This window comes from Bos javanicus, chromosome 12, assembly GCF_032452875.1.
Source record: "Bos javanicus breed banteng chromosome 12, ARS-OSU_banteng_1.0, whole genome shotgun sequence".
Taxonomy (NCBI): Eukaryota; Metazoa; Chordata; class Mammalia; order Artiodactyla; family Bovidae; genus Bos; species Bos javanicus.
The window spans coordinates 30,548,424-30,566,733 of NC_083879.1; the positions used below are offsets into that span (position 1 = coordinate 30,548,424).

General features: G+C 38.9%; 1 protein-coding gene across 7 annotated transcripts in view; it reads left to right on the forward strand.

The window, feature by feature from the left end:
* Positions 1-18,310, forward strand: part of KATNAL1 (katanin catalytic subunit A1 like 1) — a 57,894-nt gene that overhangs the window by 34,560 nt on the left and 5,024 nt on the right. For all 7 annotated transcript variants that reach the window (XR_009739984.1, XM_061434851.1, XM_061434855.1 and 4 more), the window contains 6 exons: positions 3,813-3,940; positions 4,330-4,435; positions 7,925-8,083; positions 8,803-8,929; positions 10,944-11,078; positions 17,484-17,610. Coding sequence is in view for 6 of the 7 variants with exons in the window: in XM_061434851.1 (XP_061290835.1) it covers positions 3,813-3,940; positions 4,330-4,435; positions 7,925-8,083; positions 8,803-8,929; positions 10,944-11,078; positions 17,484-17,610 (782 nt within the window). In the remaining variant the exon portion in view is untranslated. The remainder of the gene's footprint in view (positions 1-3,812; positions 3,941-4,329; positions 4,436-7,924; positions 8,084-8,802; positions 8,930-10,943; positions 11,079-17,483; positions 17,611-18,310) is intronic.

Here is an 18,310-nt window from a genome sequence, read left to right on the forward strand (position 1 = left end):
AGAGCATTGAGCTCCTCAGAAGCCATACTCATGATCCCTTCTGATCTCTGCCACTTACTGCTTTCCCAAAGAGAACCACTCTTCTGGTTGCAGTTAATCTAGCAGGTTAACTGAAACCACAGCTATTCACTCATATTTGATATTTCCTATTTTAATTGATCTGTTTGTTAAGAAGGATAGTTGTCACCCATTTTGTTGATCTCCCAGTATCACCAAATAAATTATTAATTTTAGTTTCCTAGTTTTTCTTTTTAGTCACCTCACCATTTTGAGTTGAAAAAGATCTAGAATCTTCTTTGGAGTACTTACTTTGTATTCAGGTCTCATCTGTACTATTGAGAAACTTTGGGTGGGAAGGCAAGTGGTTTGACTGACTTTCTACCCACGTATCTTCTTCTGTGAATTGAGAGCCTTGACTTTGCTGCTACAGGCTTTTATTTCCCTGCTTTTCCTTCTTTCTCCAGCCCACCATTTTTCCCATATAGCAACTGCAAGGGTCATTTTAACATGTAAATCAGATTCTGTCATTGCCCTTCTTAGCAAGTTTCAAAAATTTCCCCATTTACTTAGAATAAAACCTAAACACCTCCCCATGGCCTAGAGGGCCCAGTGTGCTGACTTCTGACCATCTTTCCAACCTATTCTTATTTTTAAAAAATACTTTATTTTTATTTTTTTGGCCACACCGCACAGCATTCAGGATCTTAGTTCCCCAACCAGGGATCAAACCTGTGCCCCCTTCAGTGGAATCTAGGAGTCTTAACTAGTGGACTGCCAGGGGAGTCCCCCTCCAGCCTATTCTTTTTGCTCAGTACCTTTTAACTATACTGACCACTCGTTTTTTTCATAGCACTTCACAGTTTATGTGTGTTTGGCGTTTACTTGTTAACTTTCTGCCAGTAATCTAGCAGATAATCTTTTTTTCATGCACTGATCTTACACTGAAGGCACAATAGAATGTCTTGGACATAGATAGTCATATTATTTTTCTTAAAATCCTATGATTCCTGTTGCTTCCAGATAAGTGTATACCTTTTACTTTCCCTTGATAGTGTTTATTAAATCCTCCCCACCACTTGGATATTCATATTAAAATGACTCTCTGCCTACTTATTTATTTATTTATTTTTTGGGGGTAAGTCTCAAATTACAATGGCATATCAAAGCTTGTTAAATCCCAGATATATCAGTTTCTGTTGCATTCTCTGGTTGATTTATTTTTAGAAGAGTTTTAAAAACGATTACAGAGTGTTCACAGTGATATGTTTGAGTGTGACTAGCCTTGGCCCATCTTTATTATAAAATATGATTCTAGGCTGAGCTAATTTTAAATTTGTTGACGTTATCTTTGTTGTGTAGGCACGCCAGAAATTTACTCCTTTTAAGTGTCAATATTGGGATCTGTCATCTGAAGTACAACAATCTTCCTAAAAATTCAGTTTCATACCATGCTAACCAGAGACAGTAAATTTTTCATTTTGGAGTAAAGTTACCAGAGTACTGTTTGGTCATTTACCCAGTGACTTAAAGAACTGGAGCATCTGCCCACAGGGAGCCATTTAGTTCTCTCTGCACTTAGGATCTAGTTTATGGTTTATCTCAGATGGAGTGTGGTAGGTGAGGTTCATCCCATTCTCTCTCTTCAGATTGAAGCTCAGGAAATTGATTAGTGTTTGGACCATTTTTCCTTCATTTTTGCCTTAACAGTAACTGTGGGGCTGAAGCTCCGGGGAGGTGCTTGGCTCTGTCTGCTAAAGTAGTTCTAGTGGTTGAACTGTCTCTGGCAGCTGAGCACGTCTCATTTAAAGCTCTTCAGAGCTGAGTAAATGTTGGCAGAACCCCATAGAAACCATAGCATATAATTTTTTTTTTCAAGCTAGTGTGTTATTAAATAAAGAATTTGTGGTAAAGTATATTGCTTTAATGACCCTAATGATGCTATTTTAAAAGGTTCTTTTATCTTTGTCATTATAGTGACTTTATGATGTGGTCCAAGGACCTAACTAGGAAGAAACTCTGAACCCTGAGTGGGTACTTACACTGAGGGAAAAAGCTTTGTAAGCTGCAGTTCAGTGTCCCAAGTCTTTCCTCATCTGCAGCCTCTCAGATCCTTCAGTTCAGTTCAGTTTAGTCGCTTAGTCGTGTCCGACTCTTTGCGACCCCATGAATCGAAGCACACCTGGCTTCCCTGTCCATCACCAACTCCCAGAGTTCACTCAAACTCACGTCCATCTAGTCGGTGATGCCATCCAGCCATCTCATCCTCTGTCCGTCCCCTTTTCCTCCTGCCCCCAATCCCTCCCATTATCAGAGTCTTTTCCAGTGAGTCAACTCTTCACATGAGGTGGCCAAAGTAATGGTGTTTCAGCTTTAGCATCATTCCTTCCAAAGAACACATAGGGCTGACCTCCTTTAGAATGGACTGGTTGGATCTCCTTGCAGTCCAAGGGACTCTCAAGAGTCTTCTCCGACACCACAGTTCAAAAGCATCAATTCTTCGGCGCTCAGCTTTCTTCACAGTCCAACTCTCACATCCATACATGACCACTGGAAAAACCATAGCCTTGACTAGACGGACCTTAGTTGGCAAAGTAATGTCTCTGCTTTTGAATATGCCATCTAGGTTGGTCATAACTTTCCTTCCAAGGAGTAAGCGTCTTTTAATTTCATGGCTGCACTCACCATCTGCAGTGATTTTGGAGCCCCAAAAAATAAAGTCTGACACTGTTTCCCCATCTATTTCCCATGAAGTGATGGGACCAGATGCCATGATCTTCGTTTTCTGAATGTTGAGCTTTAAGCCAACTTTTTCACTCTCCACTTTCACTTTCATCAAGAGGCTTTGTAGTTCCTCTTCATTTTCTGCCATAAGGGTGGTGTCATCTGCATGTCTGAGGTTACTGATATTTCTCCCGGGAATCTTGATTCCAGCTTGTGCTTCTTCCAGCCCAGCGTTTCTCAGATCCTTAGGAGGATTAATAGTTCTACCATATGTAACCTACTCTTTTTTTTTTTTTTAATGAAATATATTTGATATATAATGTTGTGTTTCAGGTGTAAGGATATTTATATATATATATATATATATTTTTTTTTTCAGATTCTTTTTGGTTACTATAAAACACTGAATATCGTTCTCTGTGCTAGTAGGCCCTTGTTGATTACCTATTTTATATATAGTAGTGTGTATATGTTAACCACATCTTCCTAACTGATCCCTTCCTGCCCCTTTAACATGCTTTTAAGGTTTAAAATGACCCAGGCAGGCATGAGGTGGTCTGATGTTGTGAAAAAGCATGAGTTTGGGGCGTCAGGAAGATCTGAGTTAAAATCTATCCTCAGACGTTTAGTAATTGTGAACTTGATTAACTTTCTGAGCCCCAGTTCCTTATCTGTAAAAAAAGGGTAATAATACAACCTTACCTTTAGGGTTGTTGCATTAAACGAGATAATGTTTTTGAGATTTCTTGCTGGGCAGTAGGTTTTCAGTAAGTTGGTTTTTTCTTCCTCTGTATTAATGCTTGAAATATTTTCTAGTAGTGGCAGAAATCCGTAGCAACCCCAAATTTAGAGATATCAAGCTTGTTTAGTCTTAATGTGCACCTGTCCCCTCAAGAATGTAAATTTGAAGTGTCTCCTAAGGTTGGCCAGTTCATCTATTGCTGATGAATTAAAAAGGGGAGGATGGCCTTGGGGGTAATTAGAAAACACTATTTAAAAAAAAAATGAAAAAATAAGCCATTTTAAATAGTTTGCAGTATTTTGAAGGCTTAATGATTGTTATTGATATTTTTTTTTACACGTGTCCCCAGGGAAGGAAAAATATGCAAGATGGTACAAGTGATGGTGAAATTCCAAAATTTGATGGTGCTGCATATGATAAGGACCTGGTAGAAGCCCTTGAGAGAGACATCGTCTCCAGGAACCCAAGTGTTCACTGGTGAGTCTGTTATGTTCTTGAATCACAGCTGCGGAGAAGGCTGTAGGTTGGCTTGGTGTGTCTTGTCTTGCTATCCATTCACCTCCTGATTATGATTTCACCCATAATATGAGTGTGCAGACTTGGCAGAACAATTGTTCTTTCAGAATACAGCCAAGACATTTTCATGTTAATTCAATGTTGACGTAACCAACAAAGGTTGTTAATTGAATAATGTCCTGATTTATAACTGTAGTATGTTTTCACTGATGATTTTATACAGTAAAAATTAGAATACTGTTCTTCCTATAAGAACAATTTCCTAAGTGAAAAACAATTCAAAGAGCTGCTAATGACCATAAATCAAAGGTGACCCCGAATAAGCATGAAACGTGGCTGTTCTTCCAAAGGGATGACATAGCAGATCTGGAAGAAGCTAAGAAGTTGCTGAGAGAAGCTGTCGTCCTTCCCATGTGGATGCCTGACTTTTTCAAAGGGATTAGAAGGCCATGGAAGGTGAGAATTTATTAAAATAATATAGGCATAAAACTGCAGCTTGCATGATAAAGAAAGCCAGCGTTGTAGTTTCCTTATGCATTTATTAACATGGTCTGTAAAGGTTGGGGGAGGCTGGTATATACCTCAGGTACCTGGATAAGGATTTGTGGTTGAGATGCTGCCTCTGCCTGGCAGAAGAGGGGTTGGGAGTGTTGATGCTGTCATCTTTAAAGTCACTTCCCTCAGGGGCGCTGAGCTGGAGACGAGTTTTAAGAATTTTCCAGGTGTCTGTTTCTGTAATGGAAAGTTAGCAAGCAAATTAAATAGTAATAGTACATAGTCATAGAATAAGTGTTTGATCAAATAAATATCTTTTTAAAAGCTGACCTGTTTCTCAGTAATTAATTATTTTGATCACTTCATCTAGGCCAGGTATAAATTCTCAGAGGTAATGAGAATGTTTAGATCTTTCTAGCTTGCCCTGTACTTTGTAGTCTAAAGCCTGCCCAGGACTCGCGCCTCCCAAGTTCAGTGCTTTCATTCCAGTGTATTAAAAAAGCCCTTCCAACAGCTGCTGCCTGAACTGTTTTTGGTCTTAGCCGTAGGCCGAGTCTTGCTTTGCTCTGACTGGCAGAATGAAATAAAAGCATGATCTTACTTTGCCTCTTCTAGATTAGCTGAAACGTCTTTTATGTTCTCAATACCTCCTCCTTATTTGTGCCCAAAAGGAGAAAGGAGGAGAAATTGTGTTTATATCATGGCATTTTGATTGCCTCTCACAACTTAAAAGCTTCTATAGACTGTTTGTTATCAGTTCAGTTTGGTTCAGTTCAGTCGCTCAGTCACGTCCGACTCTTTGCAACCCCGTGGATTGCAGCACGCCAGGCCTCCCTCTCCATCGCCAGCTCACGGAGTTTACTCAAACTCATGTCCATTGAGTTGGTGATGCCATCCAACCATCTCATCCTCGGTCGTCCCCTTCTCCTCCTGCCTTCAGTCTTTCCCAGCATCAGGGTCTTTTCCAGTGAGTTAGCTCTTCGCATCAGGTGGCCAAAGTACTGGAGTTTCAGGTTCAACATCAGTCCTTCCATTGAATATTCAGGACTTATCTCCTTTAGGATGGAATGGTTGGATTCCTTGCAGTCCAAGGGACTTTCAAGAATCTTCTCTAACACCACAGTTCAAGGTGCTTGGCTTTCTTTATAGTCCAACTCTCACATCCATACTACTGGAAATCCCAGAGCTTTGACTAGACGGACCTTTGTTGGCAAAGTAGTGTCTCTGTTTTTAATATGCTGTCTAGCTTAGTCATAACTTTCCTTCCAAGGAGTAAGCGTCTTTTAATTTCATGGCTACAAACACCATCTGCAGTGATTTTGGAGCTCAAAAAAAATGAAGTCAGCCACTGTTTCCCCATCTATTTGCCATGAAGTGATGGGACTGGATGCCATGATCTTAGTTTTCTGAATGTTGAGCTTTAAGCTAACTTTTTCACTCTCCTCTTTCACTTTCCTCAAGAGGCTGTTTAGTTCTTTTTCACTTTCTGCCATATGGTGGTGTCATCTGCATATCAAAGATTATTGATATTTCTCCTGGCGATCTTGATTCCAACTTGTGCTTGTAATATCTATTTGTTATAGATATCTATTTGTTTTAGATATAGATATCTATTTGTTACAGATATTACTAATTTAGGGAACTTAGTACCATAAATTTCCCCCTTTATAATAACTTTAAAAATAATGTTTAAAAGAAATAATAAGGCCTTCATAAAATAGGTATTTAAAGGGGTTTTAAAACACCTGGAATGGTAGGTGTGTCCTAGAACCAGCCTGGGGAGGAATAGTTTCAGGGAGAAGGGGATGAATGGGTATTGGCATCAAAGGTCAGAAGGAGAAGAGAAGCTGTGAGTTAAAAAGTGACCATTGGGTTAGTCAGGTATTTTTAGTGAAGCAGTGGAGGCAGAAGTCAGACTGTAGCTCATGAAGAAAGAGTAAGCATATTCATTTTGATGTTTGGCAAAACTAATACAGTTATGTAAAGTTTAAAAATAAAATAAAATTTAAAAAAAGCTCAACATTCAGAAAACAAACAAACAAAAAAAACAGTAAGCATAAAACATTTCTTTAAGAAGCTTGGTCAGGAAGGGAGAGGGAGAGGTAGATAGTCATTAGAGCATTTGTAGGGTCAAGTGAAGGATTTCATTTTTCAAATAAACAGGAGAGGAGATACAGGAAAGAGAGGAGACAGTTGAAGGGGTAACATCACGAGGAGGTGACGTGTTTGAATGCTGTCCTGTATCTGTGAGCTATGTTTGTGCACAGATGCTGACACTGGAAATCATCTGGTCATGGCCATGTTAATGACATTATGAGAACTGAGAGGGCATTAAGAGGACAGTGGAAAGAGAAACAGGGCCTTTTTTGTAGCTGTGCCTATACTATTAGTTGTCTTTACAGTTTTTGAAATATTAGTCTCACGTATAGGTAAAGGTTTCTTCAAAGCAAAAAAATTTTTTTATAAAACTAGTGTTTTAAATCGTGCTGATCCCTCGTTGTCCTGGGTATCAAAATTCCATAGCTAGAAGCAGGTTTGGACAGTTTCTAAATTTAGAGTTTATGAAACTTTGCTATGCACATAGTTTTCAAAGTTTAACTCCTCTAAAGCTTATTAACAAATGGCTCAGAATTCATCTTAAGATCACCAACTATTATGCCAAAAAAATGTAGTGTTAAGTGTATATCTGAACTCTCACTGAAAGTGTTAGAAGAAAATGGTAAGTATTTAAAAATCTTCTAGTCTAAAGGACTGGAAGATTAGTGTTCTTGGATAATTTGTACTCCTCAATTTATTTTTATAGAATACTTCTGTTTATTTGCTTTCAAAGGTGAGAAATAACTAAAATTTAGATTTTAGTCTATATTTGGCTTTTTCATTACTAACAGTGTTTTATGTAAACTATTAACTGTCCAGCACAGTTAAAATGATAGCTAATTTGATTGCTTGAATCACCACTAGATTTTAGTTACTTTATAAGCTGATAAATGGATCTTTATTTCTGATCTAAATTATATATTGTGTGTTGTGAAGGATAGGTTTTGTGTCTAAGGAGGGCAAAGGATATATAATTCTGCTCCATGTGGTAGAAAATGTCATCTATTTTCATTGCTTAAACAGAGCAGTCAGTCTTAAGCTGTGCCCAAGACCATCCATGTTTGTCTTCTGCCAGGGCCTCTCCAGATGTCCCAGGCAATTCGTTGTTGTCTGGGCCCGTTGTTAGCCCACCTCTGAGTACCTCTGATACCTTTGAGACATTCTGTGAAGTAATTCGTCATTTTAGTTTTTCCTGTCTATAAAATGAAACGTGTCAAATGCACCATGATTTTACTGTGACAGTTGAACTTCTCTTTTGATGGGAAGAGTTTCGTGTACATTATTAGCTGATGATATTTTATAAAAAAGTATTTTAATCTGATAAATCACTTAATACATCTTTTGAAATTTCAGGGAGTGCTGATGGTTGGGCCCCCAGGCACTGGAAAGACCATGCTGGCTAAAGCCGTGGCCACCGAGTGCGGCACAACCTTCTTTAATGTCTCCTCTTCCACACTGACGTCTAAATATAGAGGCGAATCTGAGAAGTTGGTTCGTCTGTTGTTTGAAATGGTGAGTGATGGTATGTTTGGGTTTCAGAGTCCCATTTGTATAGGCACATGGTATCCCTGTAACCTAGATCCATTCACCTAGGTATCTTTAAAAAAGGTCAAGTGTAGTTGTTTCAGAGTTCTTGACACTAGTAAGACATGAGGTGGTGAGTTTTGTGGAGTGGCTCTTGTGTCTTCAGCTTGCATTCTTCTCTGAGGTTGAAGCCCCGTGGCATCGCATCCAGGGAGGGTAGAAGAGACTTGGGAAATGTGTGTAGTTTGGAGGATATTTCTGGCTCTGTAATGAGTGGATTGAGCAGAAGTATATTTTAACATATATTTTGAAAACCAGTTAGGAATTGATCTATCATTAAAGTTTGTTCCTTTTTCATAAACATTTGCAATAGTTACTTAGGAATGTATATTTGAGGATACATTGATGATTTATCTTTAGGAGCGTTTTGTATTATGGAAGTTTTCAAACACAGAAGTAGAAAGATAGGACCATGAATCCTTGTGTATCTGTCACCTGACTTCACCAACTGTATAACTTATCTTTTATTTTTAGGATTTTCCTTTTCCTGATATGATTAACACATCAGTAACCAAAGAGTGGCATTAAAGCAATGAAAAATTTCTCCTCTTTTTTACTGTTGTTTTAGATGGAGGAAAATGGCATTTTAGAAATTCAGTTTATTTTATGAGATCATTAAATGATTTCTTTCAAATATTTTCACAAAGGCTAGGTTTTATGCCCCCACCACGATCTTCATCGATGAGATAGATTCTATCTGCAGTCGAAGAGGAACCTCTGATGAACATGAGGCAAGTCGCAGAGTCAAGTCTGAGCTGCTCATTCAGATGGATGGTAATTGATAATTAATGCCTCAAAACTATTCTAGTTCCCTTTTTGAATTTTGTGTAGATTGATTTTTTGGAAATTCTCAGTGAATGGACCAGAAGGCCCTGAAGTTTATTTGTAGTCATTTGTTCATCCACCCAGTTGTTCATTTCTTCATGCACTCAGAAGGTGTCTGCTGCATACTTGTACCGTTTCAGGTTCTGAGGTTACAAAGAAAAGGAATGTCATGGCCTTCAAGGGGCTTACTGTTTAGAGATGTGGTCCAGGGTCCCAGAGGTCTTTAAAACTCCTAAAAGGTGTTCAAATGCTGAACTACTTTCATAATAATATCAAGATGTTGCTTACTTTTTTCACTCTCATTCTCTTGTAAGTAAAACAGTGGAGACTTTCAGAGGGTATAAGACATGTGGAATATCACAGTAGGTGAAAGGCTGAAGCAGATATGAGAATCCACCTCTCCTCTGTTGAGTCAAACATTAGAGAGATTTGCAGAAATGCAAAAAAAAAAAAAAAAAAAAAGCCGGCCTTCTTACTAATTCTTTTTGGTTTTAAAAAACAGTTATTTTTGATAAACTATATTAATTAACTATGTTAATCAATAATGTATTTTTTATTGTTAAAATGAATTAATATTTTTTAAGTCTCAGTATAGTTTTTAATAATAAGTGTTGAATATTGATATACTCCACACACACTAAAACTCTATGAGGCTCAGTAATCTTTAAAGGTGTAAAAAGGATTCTGGGACCAAAAAGTTTGAGAACCACTGTTCTAGTTGAGAAGCAGGCACTTCATAGACAATTACAATATATTGCTAGTACTGTAGTAGAACTAAACTCTGAGTGTAGTGAAAACAGTAGGAGGGGTACCACCCAGATGAAGGGAATAGCCAAAGGGCTTTGAAGTATTGGTAGAAGTTACTCAGATTAAGAAGGAAAGGCTTTGGGGAGCCATTGGAGGAAGGGAGTAATGGACCCAGAGCTGCTCTTTAGAGATATGTGACTCTGATTGCCAGGCAGTGTAAGAGGTATAAAATAATTCAGTACTAGGAGGCCCTTCCCTCAGTGAGTTTACCATTTTTGTGTCTGTTGAAGTATAAAAGAAAGGAATGTCTGTGTTGTATTTTTTTTCCAAGGAAGAATGTGGAGGAAAACACAAAAACATTTAAAAACATCACCAAATACAAATTTAGTAGCTGAATTTTATTGCTGGGTATTTGTGACCATTAGTTGGACAGCTTAACTCTTTATAATAATGATTGAAATAAGAGTTTAGTAATTTATTAAGAAAATACCATTGAATTAAGTTGTTTTAAATCTACTACTTTGTTATATCAGACTCAAAATTCATATTGATAAAGTTTGTGAGTTTTTGATAATTTTTTTTTGTTTATTCTTCAGTTTCCATTCTGTAAACCTGGTTTTTTGTTCTAAAATTTTAATTCTGAGAAGATAGACCCTGTGTCCATATATTTGGTTTTGTGTAAAAAGAAATGGTTATTTTCAGTAGCAATTGATTATTACATTCATTCTGAAATTTCTTGTTTATTTTTTCTCAGTCACATATATTAGAAGGACAAAATTATTGCAGTGTAATGTCTCTCAAAATTATGATTGCATGCTAGTATTAAATAAATGTGAACTCTATTCTGTTCTCCTTTCTCGAGAAAAACAGAGTAATAACTAAAAAATTCATGATTAAAAAAAAATAAAGTAGTAAAACAGCATAATCTCCCTTGCCTCCTCTTTGCAGAGGAAAAACAACAACAAAAAAAGATTACAGAAAAAAATTAGATTTTCTTATTGGATTAGACTTCTGCAATAGACTGTGGGAATTCTTCTACCTCTCTGTCTCCTCTGTGGATCTGTCTGGTTTCTGACACCACACAGGTGAGAAGGACCACATCATGTTTGTCACTGAGCCTCCCACCAAGCCTGTAGCTGATGCTTAGAAGTACTGGTTGAATGAAAGAATAAGGGACTGTAAGAGAAATGCTCTTCTTTGCCCTTGTTGTCCATAGGAGTAGGAGGAGCTTTGGAGAATGATGATCCTTCCAAAATGGTCATGGTATTGGCTGCCACTAACTTCCCATGGGACATTGATGAAGCATTGCGGAGGAGATTAGAAAAAAGGATATATATACCTCTGCCAACAGGTATGATGCCTTCCTTCTACTCTATTTTGATCTTTCTTTTACTCCTTGTTACCTTTCTCTGTTTCTCTAAGTCTTCATTCTGTTGGCATTCTGCTTATAGAAGTTTATAAATAACCAATTTGCTGTTTTTGGAGACAGGCTACAGTGAAGTTTCTACATTCAGGGCAGTGTTGTTTTTTTTCCCCCATGGAACATGCTTTATTTTATTTAATACTAATACAACCCTGTTAGGTAGGGAATGTTGATCCCACTTCACAGCTGACCAGTGTTCCCGAGGTCCCAGACCCAGGTGTAATAATAGCTGATATTTGTGTGCTTATACTGTGCTCTCTGCTGTCTTAGCTCCTCGACGTACTTACCCAGTACTCCTGTGTGAGAGAAAATATATAATTAGAAAGATAATTGATGACAGAATTTTGTAAACTGCTGAGGAAAGCTTAGCTTGGGGGGAAAGATACGAGTTGATGGTACAAAGGCAGAGATTCAGCTTTCTTTGAAATATTGGAGAACATAGACGTGGCTGACTGTTGAGATTTTTTTTCTAAACTTATTTTCCTGTATGAAAAGGTTATGTCCATCGTGGGTAATGACTTTTAGGTGCTTCTCTTTGCTTATTACTAGTCTGAACGTGTGTACCTTGTGACCGTAGAACTGGAGAAATTGCTTTCTCCTAAAGGGCTCCCAAACAAATAATCATAATCAGAACTCCACTATTTCTAACTTCTTTCATCTGTGTTAATTAATTTCACAGGTGTTTATTTAGCTCTTTGCTATTTGAAGGACATTTATTATTAGGTATTGTGTCAATATAATGTGTGACCCTTGTCTTTAGAGAGTTCCTGTATGATTGGAAGGGAGCCATACACCTACCCGGTTTAACTGCAGTGAAACCAGGGAGCACGTGATACTGGGGTTGCCCATAGTCTTTTGGGGTGGAAATGAAGAATAGTAAATTCTGACCGAGGTGCTGAGGGGAGACTTCATGGAGGAAGTTGCATTTTTCACTGAATTTCCATAGAGAAGGATGGAAACAGAGGCATGGCTGCTTGAAAATGAGTAGACAGCTATTGTGGGATAATCTGGTGGGATAGAAGGGTGTTGAAGAATCTGATGGGTAAAGGGTGTGGAAGAGACAGAACTATAAAGAAATGTGGGAAGACAACAGGCCTGAAAGAACGGTTTAGAAATCTAGAGTAAAAGGAATGGAAAGAAAAATAGATTTAGAAAGTTAAAAAAATTGAAGGACATTTTATGAACAAAATCTATGCCATGAAAAGACGTTTTTAGTTGGAAAAAGCAAGAAGTACAGGAATGAAAATAGATAAAACAAGAAAAGCCACCCAAAAAGGCATATTGTAAGATATGTAATTTACATAAAGAAATATGCAGATTTCTTTTAGATTGAGAGGCAATTAGAACTTGATGGCAAGGAAAGGCAGAGGATGGGTTACTCTTGCCATTGCAAACAGTCTTGTTTTACTCACAGAGTCTGTGGATCGGGAATTTGGATAGGGCACCGCAGGGATGCTGTGTGTGTGTCCCCTCATGTCTGGGGTCACAGCTGGAAGGTCAGCAGAGGAGGTGACTCCACGCCGAAGCCTGACTTATCTGGAGTGTCTCCACCTGGGGCGGAGGCCTGGGGCCTCAGGTGGAGCACCTCTGTGTGTTACTTGGGGTTATTCCACGTGGCCTGGGCTTGTGCAGGCATGGCGGCCTCAGCTGATCACGTTTCATACATGGTCGCTCAGGGCCTCAGGAGTGATTGTTCCACCGGAAAAGGTAGACAGTGCGGTTTTTTTGAGCTGGCCATGGAGATCAGGTAGTGTCATCTCTTGGTACCCTGGGTAGAAACGTTTACAAGCCCACCCATTTTCAGGTGGAGGGGAGTGAGACCACCAGTGGGTGGGGATGGCACCACGTTGTAGAAGTGCATGTGGACGAGAGGCTGTCAGGCCACCTTGGTGACTCCCGTCTGCCGTGGTCAACATGAGGAGGAAGTCAGGTAACAGGCTCAGGTGGAGCTTGGCCGCTCACTGAATACCTGATGCATCTGAATGACGGCAGCAACCTCCTGTCAGCCTGACGACTAACTTTCTCCAGCACCTTCGTTTAGTTATGCTTTGCTTTTAGACTCACCTCCCTAAACCACCAGGGCATCACAGAGTCTCTTAGACTCCAAATGATTCTTATTTCCTATCACATCAGGGTTAGAGTGCTTCTTTGAAGCTCTCTTTTCAATACCTTACCTTTCATTTTTGTGTCTGCATTTCTTAGTATTCTGTTTTACTTTTCTACTTACATTTTTTTCACGCGTGCTTCTTCCTACTCTCATGTCACGGTTTACAGTGCTCTCATTTCCCAGGGTGTTTTCTCTCTTCCTTTCTATTTAAATTTTATTGGTTTTTCTGAGTCAATGAAAACACACCAGTTCTTTGAGGTCTTCTTTGCCCTGACCTGTCTCCCTGTGTGGGCTCCACTCCCTTGGCCGTTTCCTCTGTATTGTCCATCTCCCAGTTGGTCCTTTATAGAAGGGCTCTGGCTTTCTCTGTCTCCCTCTAGTCCTGTTTGTTGATTGACTGGGGGTGGTGGGACAATGACCACTTACTGCGTGCTGCCTATGGGCTGCGCCTTTCAGGTGTTAGCTCATGGCACGGGGCTCGTGAGGTCGAGTCTCTTCTCACCTTTCCTCGTGAGAGCCTGAAGCCCCGAGGGTTAGGTGTCCTCCCAGGGCAGCGGAGCTGGATGTATGCCCGGCCCTGGAGCACATGCTGGTTACCCGCCGTGCTGGACGGCCTCGGGTACTCAAGAAGAATTGTTACTACAAGTGTGTGATCTATCTGACAGTGTTTATTTAAATTTCAAATGTGTACTAACTTGGTCATGTAGCGTTGACAGTTCTTTATGCTGTTGTTGCCACATTAAACCCTCATTAAATCCTTTCACAATGTTATTAAGTATCATTAATTCAGTTTTATAGAGGTGATAAATCCTACTTAGACTCTTCTAACAAATCATGGATAGAACCAGTGTCAGAAGTTACTTTCCCCACGTCATGGTCACTGGGGGAGAGGAGCGTGCTGCCTACTGAGCTTCAGTCCTACAAGGCCTTCACGTAGGAGCAGGCTTAGGCCCCAGAGTTCCTTGAAGTTGGCTGTTGGGAGTTTTATTTCTGTGGAAGAACGCGTTAGGTTAAACTCAGTGTTTTAAGTTCTTAGGACAGGCCACATAAAACATTCTGATTTACAAACATAGTGATGTTCTAGTACTGGGACTAAAAGAGCAAAATGATGTTCATTCACTAACATCCACCTGCTGTGTGTGGAATGCTACCAACTGCATTGGAGCCTAGAGTTTCAACTTAAGAATTTAGCGGGGACACAGTTCAGCCCATAATATCCATTATGTGGTCATACCACAATTACCCATCATGTTATTTGATGGCTGTTAATGCTTATTTCCAGGTTTAGGCTGCTCTGCTGCTCTGAGCATTCTTCTATGTGCTGTAGTGGTGCCAGTGCCTAAGTTTCCTTAGGCCATGATGGAGCATTCCGTCCTAGGAGCGAATTGCTGGGTCGTGTAACGTAGCTGAAACATCAGTAGATAAATCCAGTCTGTCTTCCAAAGTGGTTGCTCTACATCAGTGTCTCTTTTGCTGTCTCGTATACACGGTTATTGTTACCATTTTTCTAAATTCCATATATATGTGTTAGTATACTGTATTGGTGTTTTTCTTTCTGGCTTGTAGAACAGTCTTTTGGACTCTGTGGGAGAGGGAGAGGGTGGGATGATTTGGGAGAATGGCATTGAAACATGTATAATATCATATATTAAATGAGTCGCCAGTCCAGGTTCGATGCACGATACTGGATGCTTGGGGCTGGTGCACTGGGACGACCCAGAGGGATGGTATGGGGAGGGAGGAGGGAGGAGGGTTCAGGATGGGGAACATATGTATACCTGTGGCGGATTCATTTTGATATATGGCAAAACCAATACAATATTGTAAAGTTAAAAAATTAAATTAAAAAACAAAAAAACCAAAGTGGTTGCTCTAGTGTACACTCCTCCCAGCAGCATGTGAGAATTCCCATATGTGCATTTCTCCATCGCCTAGTCTTGTCAGACTTCTAAATGTGTGCCAGTGCTTATTGTGGTTTACTTTGTCTTTCCTTTACTATTAAGGAATTTGAACATCTTTTCCTTTACTGATTGGCCATTTGAATTTTGTGATATACGTGTTCAAGTTTTTTGCCCATTTTTCTGTTAGGTGGTCTGACTTTTTCTTACTGATTTGTAGGAATTCTTTAACTATTTTAGATATAAGTTTTTTGTCTCATCTGTTGTATTTCTCAAACTCTGTAGATTGTGTGTTTTCACTGAGTTTATAAGCCGTGTCTTTTGATGAACAGGAGTTCCTGATTTTAATATGGTCAATTTATTAGTCTTTTTGTTTGTAATCGATTTCTTTTATGTCTTATGAATACTTACTCTGAGGTCATTAGGGTAGATTCCTGCTTTATCTTCTGAAATGCTTGTGAATTTGCATCTTATATTTAGATCAGTAATACATCTGGCACTGATTTTTATGTATGGTGAGGTATGACCCAATTTCACTTTTTTCCTTCTGTGAATAGTCACTTCTGGTGTCATTTGTTGAAAAGACTTTTTCTCCCACTGCCTGAATCAGGTGTCCACACTGTATGCCCTGCTCTGCTTCTGGGCTTCCCATTCTCTATCCTGGATCTGTTCGTCTGCTTCTGCAAGAGTGTTACAGAGATTTGAATCTTATTGCTCTGTAGTAGGGGAGAAGGCAATGGCACCCCACTCCAGTACTCTTGCCTGGAAAATCCCATGGACAGAGGAGCCTGGTGGGCTGCAGTCCATGGGGTCGCTAGAGGTCGGACACGACTAAGCGACTTCACTTTCACTTTTCACTTTCATGCATTGGAGAAGGAAATGGCAACCCACTCCAGTGTTCTTGCCTGGAGAATCCCAGGGACGGGGAGCCTGTGGGCTGCCATCGATTGGGTCTCACAGAGTCGGACACGACTGACGCGACTTAGCAGCAGCTCTGTAGTAGAGCAGTTCCTCCCACCTTGCCTTTTTTCTTCCAGAGTGTCTTGGTTATTCTTGGTTCTTTCCATTAACATTTTCATATCTATCTGCCTGTCAGGTTCAAACGTACCTGATGGAGTGTTTTATTGGAATGCCTTAACTCTGTAAGATCATATGGGGGAGAATTGTCAGTGTCGTGAAAGACGGCACAAACAGAACAACACTGGGGAACTGTTTTAGACTGAAGAAAATTAAAGAGACAATAACTTAATGCCATCTGTAATTTAGGTCTTTAAGAAAGGAATGAAAGCCTGGGACAAATGTGGACATTTCAGTCTGGATTGTATATTAGATAATCCTCACGTACCGGTGTTAAATTTCCTGCTTAGTGAGATGATTGTATGGATACCTTTGTTCCTAGGAGACACTGCTGAGTAATTTAAGGTACAGTGTTGTGATGCCTGTAGCTCCTCACAGTTGATAAGGTAGGGGAGTAGAGGAGAAGGCAAGGGGGTGATAACTGGGTGACAGCTGGGGGATCTAAAGAAAAGGTAGATGGCGTTCACTGAGTCTGTTTTTACTTGAAATATTTAAATTTTCAAAATAAAAATTGAGATAATTAAATTTCATTTTGCCTATTAGAAAATAATAGAGAGCCACATCTGAACTAATTTTGCATCATCTTAGTGTGCTGTATGAAGCAGATTTGCCACAAAAACTGGTGGTAAAACAGCAAGATTGGTTATATTAAAAAGTCTGCAGTTTGTTTGGGCTCACTTCATACACATTTTCAGTCACATTGGAACAACGAATGTCTGTGAGCTGGCTCCCCATTAAAAAAAATATATTAATAAGCGTTTTGTGCCAATTGCTAATTTCTAGGAAAAGAAAACTAGATTAAAAAAAATACCGATTAGAGTTCTAGAAAGCTTTTCCTGTGTCGTACTAGAAGATGAGCAAAGTAACTCAGGAGTTATACTCCATGTGCTCTAGTTTCATAAAACTAGGCTAAGTACATTTTTGTTTTTACAAAAGGATTTCTGGTGCTAGAATACTAATGTTTTTATTTTTCATAAAGGATCTCAAACCTTTGTTCGCATGGCAAGTGTCTTCACAATCTTTTAGGAAAACTCCGAGTTTTGTTTCAGTTATTAGTCATTGCAGCTAAGGCCCACAGGAAGTTACATGATTCCAGGTCATGGGGTAAATCAGTATTATCTGTAGACTCAGAGTTATTTACTCTTCTTTGCATTAGACTCTGTTTCTTTTCCTGAATGTTAATAGATGATTTCTTAACAAAATGGTTTGTAAAGTAAAATATCTAATAGTAGCAAAAAAATCTTTTAACAGCAAAAGGAAGAACTGAGCTTCTGAAAATCAATCTTCGTGAAGTTGAGCTGGATCCAGATATTCAACTGGAAGATATAGCAGAGAAGATTGAGGGGTACTCTGGTGCTGATATAACTAACGTTTGCAGGTATTTTTTTTTTTTTTTTTAATGATCTGTGACCTTTTTGTATTAGTTGTTTTCTGTGACACTTCACTGGTCATTGTTAGATGAATAGTTATATAACAATATGTTCACCTTGTATAGCCTTTGATTTTTAAGAAATTGTTTTGCCTAACTTGTTAATAATAACTTCAACAACCTGAGATTAATTTAGCCCTAAATTGGAGCCTCGCTACATCAACATAAAATAATATCATTTAGTTTGGGTTGGCATTATTTTACTACACACAGATGAAGAAAAGTGATCAATTTTATATATATATATATATATATATATATGTAAATATCCCTTTCAGTTTAGTAACATAACTTTTAGACAGTTCACATCACTCAAGAGGATTTTTTTTCAGTACTTAACTTTCCTGACAACACTTAAATTGACATCAGTAAAAACCGTGATATCTATGTTACTCATTTTTTCTACGATTACTTTTCTGTGTACATCTAAGTTTAGTGGCACTCAGGAAGCTCATAACAGCTTCTACTATTGCTATAGTAAAATGTATAAAAATGTGAAATTTTGATTGGCTTGTCTGCCTGTTAGCTATCTTGTGAGCAGTCATTGTCTACTTAACCTGCATAATTATTTACAAGTGATCAAGAATAGAGTTGAAAATAGGATCTGGAGAAGCCAGATTTTACTTCTTCACTTGCCCACCCATATCTA